Genomic DNA, 13,857 nt, shown 5'->3' with positions numbered 1-13,857 from the left:
CAGGTCCTGGCTGTTGTCTCAAAATGGCAGCCACCACATGTAACCAAGCCTACAGGTACTGTGACAGTGGATTTCCAGGCAACAGCAGGCAGTTGGTGATCCACTGGCCATCTACAGTTGGTCTACTGGCTATTGTGGATGATCAGCAGGTGGACCTTGGGCAATGGGTGATGGGTAGGTGAAAGGCAGGCAAGAGGCAGGCAAATGTCAGATGATAGGTGCCAGTGAGCAATCTGTACTCAAAAAAGTAGTTGATATGCTGGCAGACTGCAGGTGATCACAGTGGACAAATGGGGTAAACAGCAGGGGATCAATAAGCAGCAAGAACAGCCTCACTGAGAGACATATCCTCTGCTTGAAACCTGAATTACAGAGCGACAAGGAATGAAGCCTCCCTCTAGTCTGCCATCTTCCCAGCTCCTATACCTTTATTTTATTCATTTATTTATATGTGGTTCTGAGAATCGAACCCAGTGCCTCACACAAGCTAGGCAAGTGCTCTTCCACAACCCCAGACCCTCATTCTTAAATAATTCATGTTATAAAGACTTTTGTTGCTCCATGTAAACTCATAACATCAGGGTCTCATAATAAGTATTTCGTTAGTAAGAACTTCCTATAGCTGAAATTTTATCTTTGATCCACAATTTATGAAGTGTGAATGATATGAGCTTTGAAGAAGACAAATATTATGCAAATAGTAATGCCACATAAAGTCCACTAATAAAGATTTAAGAGTTTCAAAAGATAGGAATAAAGCTTTATATATGAAATTATACTTTCATGTTTTTTCATTTGACTTAGTTTGCAAAATCATACATTCCATGCCCAAACACTATTCCTTAAAATGCATACACTTTGGGACTCTGAATTTTGTAAGGTTTATGTTTTTCTAGCTCTGGTACTAGAGAACTACAATTCCATTAAAGAGCTATGAATCTATAAATAAGTTTACTTCCTCACGATGTTTGAGACATAAAGCCATAATAAAATGTAATTTTTCTTTCACAGTAAGCCTCAGTAGGTCGGAAAAAGAAATTTTTAAAAACTATACTAGATTAAGATAGAGAAAATGGAAACAGTCTTTTTGTTCTTCAACTTGTATTATCTATCTCACATTATCTCCATTAGCTTTCTTAAACATAGCCTTAGATTCCGTGAAAACCTGTAAATATCTTTAGGTTGTCAAATTGCTGATAACATTTTCATTTTCATGTTCTAAAAGAGCTTAAAACTATCTTCTTTAGAAATATGTTTAAAATTGGTGGGTTTTAGTCACATACTAAGACTTAGAAAAATGTGTCTGTACGGAATTTCTAGTTTACAGGCAGGTAACATAAAACACCTGGTGGGCCTAATCTGAACTGGTTCTACCTAATACATATTAAAGCTACCTTAAGAGCTCAACACATGGGAAATGCTCAGTATATTCTACATTTATTTCAGTTTAAGATGCAGAAATGGACTTCCTAGACATATGCCATATGTTCTCCTCTCATGCCAAGTTAACAAGAATTAAAAGACTGAGATGAATAAACAAGGTCAACTTAGGCTGAGCCAAATGAGACAACAGAATAATTGTCAGATTTTCTGTTGGCAGGGACAATTTGTTTTGAGCCAATCTTCATGAATTATAGGCTGTAATTTTTTTTCTGGTAAGTCTATTGCCAGGCATTCTGTTGACAATTTCTTTGTTTTGTAAACACTGAAAATTTTCATCAGTTATATTGTTTACAGGCACATATCAGATTCTGAATATGTGGATATTTTTTCTCTTTTTTTCAACTGAAAGGAAAATTGCTTAGATGTGAATCAAGAAAATCAAGTTAAAATTTAACAACTTCTAACAGGACAGTATTTCATTTGGAGTTTCTTAGGTATGAACTCAGATACAATAAACAGCAAACTAATCAGTACTATAAAGAATTTATGACAGTGAATATCAAAGTATATAAATTTGCTGCAAATATAATCTTTATTTGCTTTATAATAAAGAATTTTAGACCTTGAATATATAAATGAGAAAACTGAGGCAACTAGGGAAGTTGATTTATTGGAAATATAACAATTCAAGCCCAAAGGTTATTATTTTAGTTTAGTCCTAGGATCATTTATTTTATTTATACACTGCTCTTCTCATCCTGTATGATTTTTTTTCTAAACAATGCTTTGAGTTGTATAACATTACTTTAGTTACCCAGTCAAAAATATTAGAAACCAGTCATTTGAATAATGATATTAATGACATATAACAAATAAAGTCTCAGTCAGCCAGGTTGAAAAGATAAAAGCTAAACATTTGAATATTATTATTAATGACATTAAAAATAATGTATAAAAGCATAAAGTTTAGTCAATTCACATAGTGGTATTACAAAACCTCATTTAAACCCTTAGGTGTTGTAACTGCTTTAATTTGGAAACTCCTAATTATTTTGTATATTCATTGTCTACTTTATACATTTTTCAGACTTCTAGAGATCACCCGTATTCTTTGGCTCATGGTCTACTTCCTCCATTTTCAAAACCAGCAGTGGTGAGTTGAGTCCTTTTCACACTGAATCCCTCTGACCCGGATTCTTTTATCTACATTTAAGGATTATATTAGTCCTATCTGGAGAATCCAGGTTAATATTCCCTATTTTGAAGTGATGTAATTAACAGTCTAAATTCTATCTGCTGCCTTACTTCTCTGTTTGCCATGTAATTTAACATGTTCACATCTAGAGATTAGGACATGGACATCTTTGGAAGGCTGTTCTGCCTACCATACGCTACAATCCCTATAAATGGCTTCTCTCTACAATTAGAATGAAGACCTAATTTCATGGCCTACTAAAGTTCTACATAATTAAACCTCCTCCAACCCCTACCCCCTTTACAGTATAACTGTATTAGCTCTGTTACTTGAACCTCTCAAACTCGTTTCCACCCTTAGGTCTTTGTACGTACAGTTTACTTCCCATGGAGTACTCTGTCACCTTACCACATCTTCACATAAATGACTCCTTGTCCTTCTGGTCTCAAATACTACCTTCCAGTGCAGATTTCCACGATTACCAAATATTTATATTTTTCCTAATATTAACCATTAACCAAAAGACTTATTCACATAATTTTGCATATTTTTATCTATATCATTTCTGTTCTCAATACAACTGAGAACTCCAAGAGAACAGTGGGCCTGGTACCCCAATATATTGCCTACCTATTGGCGTTAACTATGTCAACCATCACAGGCATCATGATGTGGCTTGGAGAAATTTGCCTAAGACAGTCGTGGTGTTCCTACCTTCACAGAGTTTACAGATTAATGAGAAAGCAGATATTAATCTAATAATCACATAATAAAATTACAAATGTGACAGTTTTAAGACTTTGTATGGGTTTTAACATCTATTGGGATTAGTCCCTCCCGGTGGTTTCTCTTTTTAGTATTTCCCTTGTATATTTTTATATGCTGGTTTTTATGTAAGAACTTTAATATAAACTTGTCTAACTCCATAAAAACATGTATTTTATTGGTATTACATTAAACATAAATTAATATAGGGAGAACTGACATCTTAATAATGTTGAGTGATCCAAGAATTCTACTTTTTTGAGGCTATTTTTATGTCTGAGTGTTTTAAAGATTCCTGCATATAAATTTTGCTAATTTGCTATGTTTAATCCTAAGTATTCAATTTCCATCATTAAGATTGTAAATAGGGATTTGGTTTTTCATTAACACTTTGTCCCGTAACTGGTTATTGCTTGTGTTTGTAGAGGTTATTGATTGTTCTATGTCAATTTTATATTATCCACCTTACTAAACTTTTAAAATATCTGAATTAGTTTTATCATTGATTATTATTGTCATTGATTTTATCATTGTCTTATTGTAAAATGGAGATAGGGTTATATTTGTTGTTGTTGTTTGTTTGGTACTAAGCATTTTACCATTAAGTTCTATCCCCAATCCTTTTATTTCTTGAGACAAGATATCACTAAGTTGCTGGGACTGACCTCAAACTGGCAATCCTCCTGCCTCAGCTTCCTGAGTTGCAGGAATTACAGGCACTATGCCTGGCTTCAAGATAGAGGCATAAGAGATAATAAGAAAATAAAACTAAGTTCAGAAAGTAGCAAATTTCTTTTACAAAGTGCTAGTTAAGAAATATATTTGGCTTTGCAGCCCATATGATCTGACTATATTAAACCATAGACAACAATCAAATGAGCATGGCTATATTTCAGTAAACTTTATTTACAGAAAAGGCAGCAGGTTTAATTTGGCCCATGGGGCATAATTTGCCAACCCTTGCTTTAGTTGATTTATCAAGTTGTACTGGCTAATACCTCCAGTACAGCATTGAAAAGTAGTGGAAACAATGAGTATTCATGCTCTCTTTCTAATCTTAGTGGAAATGCTCCCACTGAAGTTCCATTAAGGGAGATAGATACTGACAAGACTGTTATGTATTTTTTCTTATGTTAAGAAAGTATCCTCTAGTTCTATTTTCTTGAGTATTTTCATCAGGAATAGATGAATTCTGTCAAAAATGTTTTAAACATCTATAATCATATGGATTTTATTCATTTTAGATCTATTAGTATGATGTATGACATTAATGGATTTGATAAAATGAACTAACTTTGTATTCCCAGGATAGATTCAAGTGTTAAGATTTTGTTACTATTTAACATTGGTATTCATGAATGGTATTTTTTAGTTTTTCTGTACTATAGAAAGCTCTTTATTTTCAATCCTTTGGTATAATTTGTGGAATATTGGGAACACCTGATCTTTGAAGGTTTGGCAGAATTCTATCAAATCATCTGGGCCAGCAGCTTTTTCACAGGGTAATTCGTAAATAACTTTGTTGATTTCCTTTATGGAAATTGGTGTGCTTCAGATTTTTAATTTGAATAGTAGCCACTTTGGGAAATATGTATTTACCTAGGACATTATTTTATTTGCAAAGAAATCTTAAAACTAGTCTCATGATTTTTAAAAAATCTGTGGTTTAAATGTTTAATTTTTCCTCCCTCTGCAATTTCTTTTTCTGCATTTCAGTATTTGTATTTTCTATCAAGATATTGATTTTTTTTCCAAAAACATCTATTTGATAATTAGGTCTATAGTTTTTTTGTTTGTTTGTTTGTTTTTGTCGTCTACCTAATGTGTTAGTAAACTCTGGCCAACAGGCTGCTTGCTTGTTTTTGTAAATAAAGTTTTATTGGACTACAGCCACATCTGTTCATTTATGTATTGTCCTTGGCTGCCTTGATGGTGCAGAAGAATTGAGTGGTTGCTGCATAAAACATATGGTCCACAAGCTTAAAATATTTACACTAGTCATTTAGGAAAAGTTTGCCAGTCCCTGCTCTATTCTATCTTTATTAATTCTTTCCTTGTGATTTATTTTGATTTGGTTTCATGATTTTTAAGGCTTTTAAGGTACAGTTCATTTATTCTTTCATTTATATTCTGATAAAAATATTTAGCACTGTTGATTTCCATGTAGATATGAGTTTGTCAGGATGAACCTAACTACAATGTGTAAGTATAAAGCTCTAATTTTTAAAAATAAAGTTCCAATGGAAGTGGTGTTGGCTTCTTAAAAAAATGTTTAGTACTGTCAGTTTTATTCTGATCACTCATTATTTTAAATATTACTTTTAGAAATTTCATGTTGTATATTCTCTTTTACCTCAGTTGTTTCATAGAAATTTTTAAAATTTCTGGAATGAAGGGCATTTTGATTCTTGTTTAAAATTCCTATTGGTAGCCAGGCACAGTGGTGCACACCTGTAATACCAGTAATTCAGGAGGCTGAGACAGGAGGCTTGCAAGTTCAAAGCCAGTCTCAGTAAATCAGTGAGACCCTCAGCAACTCTGCAAGATCCTATCTCAAAACAAGAAATAAAAAGAGTTGGAAATGTAGCTCGGTGATGAAGCACCCCAGGGTTTCATCCCAAGTACCTCCCTCTCCCCAAATTCGACTGAAAGTACACTGTGATTAGAAACCATCAATCTTCTTCTTCTTTTTTTTTTTTTTTTTTGGTGGGGGTGGTGGTACTGGACATTGGACCAGGGACGCTCTGATACTGAGTTACCTCCCAGTCCTTTTCATTTTTATTTAGAGACAGGACTTCCTTGGTTGCTGAAGGTCTTGCTAAGTGGCTGAGGCTGATCTCAAACTTGCAATCCTGCCCCAGCTTCCAAAATTGCTGGGTTTATAAGTGTGTATCACCGTGCCTGGCCCATTGATCACATTTAATGAAACTTAATGATATCTTTTGGCACCTAACATCATTTTTTGTAATATTCCATTTGGGAAGACATTGTATTTCTGGGTATAGAATTTGATAAAATCCATATCTACATTACTGATTGTTCAGCTATATTTTCTCCTTATTTTTGCCTACTTTATCTATTCTGAAATAAAATAGTATTCTGCCACTAATGTTTATCTATATATTCTTTTGATTTTTCTTCACAGAGATGGTTTCTATGATATTTGGTGTATAATTATTTACCAAATCTGCATTGAGAAATCTGTATTTAAAAAGGAATTTTCTTTGCTTCTTTTTATGGTTTGGGGCTTGAATCCTATTCTCTCTGTAATCAAGATCTTTATTATTTATTCTGGGGTTGGGGGATGGGGGATGATATTAAGGCAAAAAGGGAGGAGCATCTTTTTGGAAATTGGGTGTGAAGAAGGAAATCAGCATTAAGGAAAAAACTTAAAGTGTCCTATTAGGCAAAAGAAAGCCAAAAATGATAGTAATACAACCCACAAGGAACTTGTGGAGAACTTAATTAGCCCCTCTTTGGTTCTGTCACTTCCAGCATCAACCTGTTAAACTTTTCACATGTCATTTGAATATTTGATCTAACTAGAAGAGCAGAACAGTGGCTTTTCCTGTTTCTTTCTTTCAAGTCTGTCACTTTTACTGAAAATGAGTTTGCTACTTTTATTAATAGTGCTGCTAGGCAAGGGTTTTTCCACACTGAGCACCAAATCAAGTCAAACTGTTGGTTTTCATAGCCAGTTCTACTCAGGTAGAACTAGTTTAAGTCAGGGAAGAGGATGGGAGCAACCTCTAACAAGAACATCACAAATTTCTACTTTATTACTAGAATTCAGTGATTTGTTTATAAATAAATGATTCTCAATTTATTGTTTGCTTTCATTTGATTTCAACAGCCCTAAAATGGGGGTTTTGTTCAGTTTTATAATTGTTTCTTGGGGAGAGGATTTACCATCATCTAAATAAACTCTGTTATACTTGGCAATTCTGCCCCTTTTTATTTACTGTTAATCTATGTAGTTTGAGACATTTTTCTCAAGGGTATTATAAGGTCATGTGTATAATCAATATACATGAATTTAAAATATTGCCCTTTTCACTTATTACATATAGCTAGGATCATCTATAAACTACAGACCAGGGGCCAAATCTGGCCCTCTGTGTGTTTTTGTAAATTAAGTGTTATTGTAACCCAATAATTTTCATTTATTTATATGTTGTCTATGGTTGCTTTTATACTACAATAGCAGGATTGAGTAGTTGCCAAAAAATCTAAATGGCCTGAAAAGCCTAAAGCATTTACTATTTGTAATTTCACACCAAAAAATTACACACCTTTGCTTGAGGTTCTTATCATTGTAAACAATACCATTACTATTATCATAAATAACACTACAGTTATCACTGTAAATAACAATAGTATTTTTAATCTCACATTTATTCTATTTGTCTTCTCAGAAAACCCATGTGACAAGCTAGATGTTTAAATTTTCATCTATTAGAGTTCAGAAAATAGATTGTATTAAAGTATAAATTAGATCATATAATTATAGATCATATATTATAGATAAAAATAGATCATGTAAATTATAATTTGAATTATATATTCTAAAATTCATATTCATTTAAGGTAATTTAATCCTATAATTTAACTACAGAAAAAATATGCTATAATAATTTCATTTTGGCTTAGAATAATATTCATTCTATCTTTTTACATTTCTGCCTCCATTATGCCTGCTCTTGCATGACCTAACTAATGCAACATTTTAGCTATGAGAAAAATGTATATTTTTCCTTGACATTTTGAAATATTCTTGCTTAACTCTTAGTTTGCACTTGTGGGAATATTCAAAGTACAGAATACTAAATACTTCCTTTTAAGGAGTAACTTTTCAGTTCAATATATCTTACCTGTTAGAAGAGTCATTCCGTATTTTTTGTTGAATACTATGCCTTTGGATTGAACCAAAGGAAAGAAGATCATCTGGGAATGAGTCTTCCCCTTGAGATGCTAAAGATAGGCCAACAAAAGCTTCATTTAGCATATCCCTTCTGTCCAAGGGCCCCAGGAATTCTGTTAAAAAATAATTAATATGTGAGTAAAATACAATATAATTTCTGCTTAATACCATCATAAGTAAGATTACAGAAAGACTTTAACATATATCAATAAAACTTTTTTCTTTATTTTTTATTATATGGCACACAATGAAAATCTTGTAGTTCAAGTCCCTTTGTGACTTCTGTCCTTCTTACATTGTCTTTAGCCAGAGGAGTTTGATAACAGAATGATGAATGTTTTCAAGTTCAGATTTTTAAAAATTCATTTGCACCTTGCTTATTCATAGTGTTTTTGCTTGACCTTAAGTAATCAAATATTCTTTTTGTTTTGTTATCCAATTACTAGACGATTTTATTTTCTTGAAATATTACAAGAAATGAATTATTTTACTCTTTCACATAGAGCATACAATTTGAAAAGGAAAGGAAAATAACTTCCAGTATTTGCTTCCAGTTAGCATTATTTATTTTTGGCGGTACTGGGGATGGAATCCAGGGCCTTAACACATGTTAGGCAAGCACTCTACCACTGAGTTACACATACATCTAGCCCTCAATTAGCATTTTAAAGTACATAAGGAGATGTATATTCCCACATCAAACACATGTATAAAAATGTATAGAGAAAATTTAGCAACTTTGAGGGGGAATGTTTTTAAAAAATTGTTGGACTGTCATGAGATTAAAGCAGTAATGAAAAGTCTTTCAAAAAAGAAAGGCCCAAAACTGGATGGATTCATTGCTGAATTTTACCAGACATTAAGAACTACTTAAGCAATGCTTCTCAAAGTATTCCATGAAACAAAAGAATGCTTCCAAACACATTCTACAAGCCAGTATCACATGATACCAATGCCAGATAAGGGCACAACAAAAAAGACTGTTACAGGCTAATATCCTTGATGAACAGTGACACAAAAATCCTCATTAAAATACTTGTAAGTTGAATTTAACAGCACATTAAAAAGATTATATACCATGATCAAATTGGTTTCATGTCATGGATGCAAGAATGGCTCAACATCAGCAAATCGATAAACATAATATACCACATATAGAATCAAGGAATTAAAAAATCACATGATCATCTCACTATATATAGAAAACAACCTTTGACCAAACTCAACATACCTTCATGATAAAAGCCCTGAAGAAACTAGGTATATAGGAGGGTCTTACTCAACATAATATAGGCTATGTGCAAAAGAACATAGCCAACATCATGCTGAATGAGGAAAAAAAAATGTTTCCTCTAAGATCAGGAACGATAAAGAATGTTTACTCTTACCACTCCTATTCAATTTTAGCCATAACAACTAGACAAGAGAAAGAAGAGGCATATGAATAGGAAAGGAAGAAGTCAAACTATCCCTATTTGCAAATGATATGATCCTGCACTTAGAAGACTCTCAAGACTCCACTGGAAGACTTTTAGATCTGAAAACAAATCCAGCAAAAGTAGCAGGATACAAAATTAACACACAAAAATCAATAACTTTTCTAAACAACAATAGTGAACTGAGAAAGAAATCAGGAAAATCCCATTCACAATAGCTTCAGAAAAAACAAATACCTAGGAATAAACTTAACCAAGGAGGTTAAAGACCACTAAAATGAAAATTATAAGATGTTGAAGATGGAAATTGAAGAGGATGGAAAGACCTTCCATATTCATGGATCAGCAGAACTATTATTGTTAAAATGGCAATATTACCATTTTAATGGCATCAAAATACCAATGATAGTCTTCAGAGAACTAGAAAAAAAAATCATAGAATTCAAATGGGGGCATAAAAAGACCCTGAATAGCCATAACAATCCCGAGGCAAAAAGAGCAATGCTGGAGGCACCCTGAGAATATCTGATTTCAAAACACGGTACAGAATAATAGTACAAAAACAACATGGTACTAGCATAAAAATGGACATGTACACTAATAGGACAGAATATAGAATGCAGAGACAAACTTGCACAGTTACCACCATCGGATTCTTAACAAAGGTTTCAAAGACAGCCTACTGGAGAGAAGACAGCCTTTTTAACAAATGGTACTGGATTTGACAAAATTCAGCATCCATTCATGCTAAAAACACTGAAAACAAAACAAAACAAAACAAAACTAGGGATAGTAGGAACTTATCTCAACATTGTAAAAGCTATATATATGCTAAACCCAAAGCCAACATCATTCTAATGGAGAAAAACTGAAAGCATTCCCTCTAAAAACTGGAACAAGACAGGGATGCCCATTTTCACCACTTCTATTTAACACAGTCCTTGAAACTCTAGCCAGAGCAATTGATAAAATAAAGAAATTAAAGGGATACCAATAGGGAAAGAAGAACTAGCCCTATTTGACATGATTCTATATTTAGAAGACCCAAAAAACTCCACCAGAAAGCATCTAGAATTCATAAATGAATTCAGCAAAGTAGCAGGATATAAAATTAACACCCATTAACACACAACATCAGTTGTGTTCCTAGACACCAATGATGAATCAAGTGAAAGGGAAATCAGGAAAACTATCCCATTCAGAGTAACCTCAAAAAATATTTGGGAATCAATCTAACAAGAGATGAAACACCTCTACAATAAAAACTATAGAACACTAAAGAAATTGAAAAAGACCTTAGAAGATATCTGGAAAGATCACCCATGTTCTTTGGTAGAATATTATCAAAATGGTCAGACTACAGCAATATACAGGTTGAACACAGTTTCTATTAAGGTTCTGATGATGTTCTTCATAGAAAAAAGAAAGGCAGTCATGAAATTCATTTGGAAAAATAAGAGGCCCAGAATTGCCAAAGCAATCTGTATTGAGAAAAGTGACACAGGAGGCATCACAATTCCAGACCTTAAACTACAATACAGAACTATAGTAACAAAAATGGCATGGTATTGGCACCAAAACAGACATGAAGGCCAATGACACAAAATAGAAGACACAAAGACAAACCCACATAAGTACAGTTATCTCATACTAGACAAAGGTGTCATAAACATACATTGGAGAAAAGATAGCCTCTTCAACAAATGGTGCTGGGAAAACCGGATATACATATGTAGTAAATGAAACTAAACCTCTTTATCTCAGAGCCCTGCATAAAACTCAACTCAAAATGGATCAAGGACCTGGGCATTAGACCAGAGTCTCTGTGCCTAGTAGAAGTAGGCCCAAATCTTTATCATGTCAGCTTAGGAACCAACTTCCTTAACAAGACTCCTAAAGCACAAGAAGCAAAATCAAGAATCAATAAATGAGATGGTATCAAACTAAAAAGCTTCTTCACAGCAAAGAAAACAATGTGAAGAGAGAGCCTACAGAATGGAGAAAATTTTTGCCATCAACACCTCAGATTGTTAATCTCCAGGATATACAAAGAACTCAAAAAACTTACACACACACACACACAACCCAATCAATAAATAGACTAAGGAACTGAATAGGCACTTCACAGAAGAAAAATACTAATGGTCAACAAATAAATGAAAAAGTGTTCAACATCTCTACCAATTAGAGAAATGCAGATCTGAAGTACACTGAGAGTCCATCTTACCCCAGTCAGAATGGCAATTACCAAGATTACAAGTAACAATAAATGTTGGCAAGGACATGGGGGGAAAGGTTCACGCATACATTGCTGATGGGACTGAAAATTGGTGCAACCACTCTGGAAAGCAGTATGAAGATTCCTTAGAAAACTTAAAATGGAACCACCATTTGATCTAGTTATCCAAACTCCTTGTCATATACCCAAAGGACTTAAAATCAGCATACTACAAGTGATGCAGCCACATCAATGTTTATAGCAGTTCAATTCACAATAGCGAAGCTATGGAACCAACCTAGTTGCCCATCAACAGAAGAATGGACAAAGAAAATGTGATAAATATACACAATGGACTATTACTCAGCCTTAAACACGAGTGAAATTATGGAATTTGCTGGTAAATGGATGGAACTGTATAGACTATCATGCTGAGTAAAATAAGCCAGTCCCAAAATACCAAAGTGCTGGGAAAACTGGTTATTCTTATGTAGAAGATGGAAACTAGATTCTGCTCTCTCACCCTGTACAAAAAACAATTCAAAATGAATCAGAGACCTAAATGTAAGAGCCAAAACTTTGAAAATGCTAGAAAAAAAATAGGGAAATACTTCAAGACATAGGCACATGTGATGACTTCCTGAATAGGGCTATAATAGCTTAAAAAATAACAGCAAAAATCAACAAATGGGACCGCATCAAATTAAAAAATATCTGCACAGTAAACAATTAACAGAGTGAAGAGATTGCTTACAAAATGGGAGAAAATGGACCAATATGCTGAATATATAAAGAACTCAAAAATTTAATTAAAAAATCACTCAATAAATGGGCAAATAAACTGAACAGGCACTTCTCAAATGAAGTACAAATGGCCAACATTTGAAAAAATGTTCAACTTCTTTAACCATCAGAGAAATGCAAATTAAATCCACACTGAGATTCCCTCTCACTCCCAGTTAGAATGGCAATGGGTTCCAGTCATCTGATGAATGAATAAAAGAGTTCTACTCAACCATAAAGAAGGAAATAATGTCATTTTCTGATAAATGGATGGAGCTAGAGAACATCATGCTAAGTGAAATAAGCCAGACTCAGAAAATCAAGGGTCAAATGTTTTCTCTTATATGTAGAATCAGAGAGAAAAAAAGTGATCACTCAAAAACTGAAGGGATATCAGGAGAGGAGAGGCAGGGAACTAAGGGGAAAGGAAGAAGGGAGAGAAAGTTCCTTTAAAAACTAAAAATAGAACCACCATATATCCATCTATACCACTTCTAGGTGTATACTGGAAGGAATTAAAGTCAGCATACTACAGAGATATCTACACTCTGCATACCCATGTTTATTGTGGTACAACTCACAATAGCCACATAATGGAATAAGCCTAGTGGGTGAATGGATAAAGAAATTGTGGTATATACATGTGTGTGTGTGTGCGCGCACGCGCACACACGTCACATACAACTGGAGTATTATTCAACCATAATGAAGAATGAAATCCTGTCATCTGGAGGAAAATGGATATGACTGGAGATCATGCTAAGAGAAATAAGCCAGACTCAGGAAGCCCAGAATTATGTTTTCCTCATCTGTGGAAATCTAGTGGGGGATTAAAAAAAAGATGAAAGTAACAGAGAAACTATTAGAGAAGAGAGGGGCTAGGAGTAATGGGGGGATAGGTATGATCAAAGTATGTTATTTGCATGTACAAATGTGCCACAATAAGGCCATTCTGTATAATTAAAATGTATTAATAGAAAAAATTGCTTGAAACATAAGTTGTGAAAAAATATATTTGTTATGAGAAACAAACCTTGTTAAAAAGAACAATAAAAAAATCTTAGAACCACAGACTGTATATTTTTTAAATTGTTAAACTGTGACAAAAATTCCATATAATTTTTCCTATCTTAATTACTTTTAAATGTATAGTTCA

General features: G+C 33.5%; 1 protein-coding gene across 1 annotated transcript in view; it reads right to left on the bottom strand.

Moving 5' to 3' along the window:
• Positions 1 to 13,857, bottom strand: part of Wdpcp (WD repeat containing planar cell polarity effector) — a 374,171-nt gene that overhangs the window by 49,365 nt on the left and 310,949 nt on the right. Inside the window, 1 exon segment of the mRNA XM_047522166.1 lies at positions 8,215 to 8,377. Within this exon segment, the coding sequence (XP_047378122.1) occupies positions 8,215 to 8,377 (163 nt within the window).

This window comes from Sciurus carolinensis, chromosome 13, assembly GCF_902686445.1.
Source record: "Sciurus carolinensis chromosome 13, mSciCar1.2, whole genome shotgun sequence".
Lineage (NCBI taxonomy): Eukaryota > Metazoa > Chordata > Mammalia > Rodentia > Sciuridae > Sciurus > Sciurus carolinensis.
The sequence above is the reverse complement of the archived record's forward strand: the minus strand, read 5'-3'. Positions and strand labels throughout refer to the sequence as shown.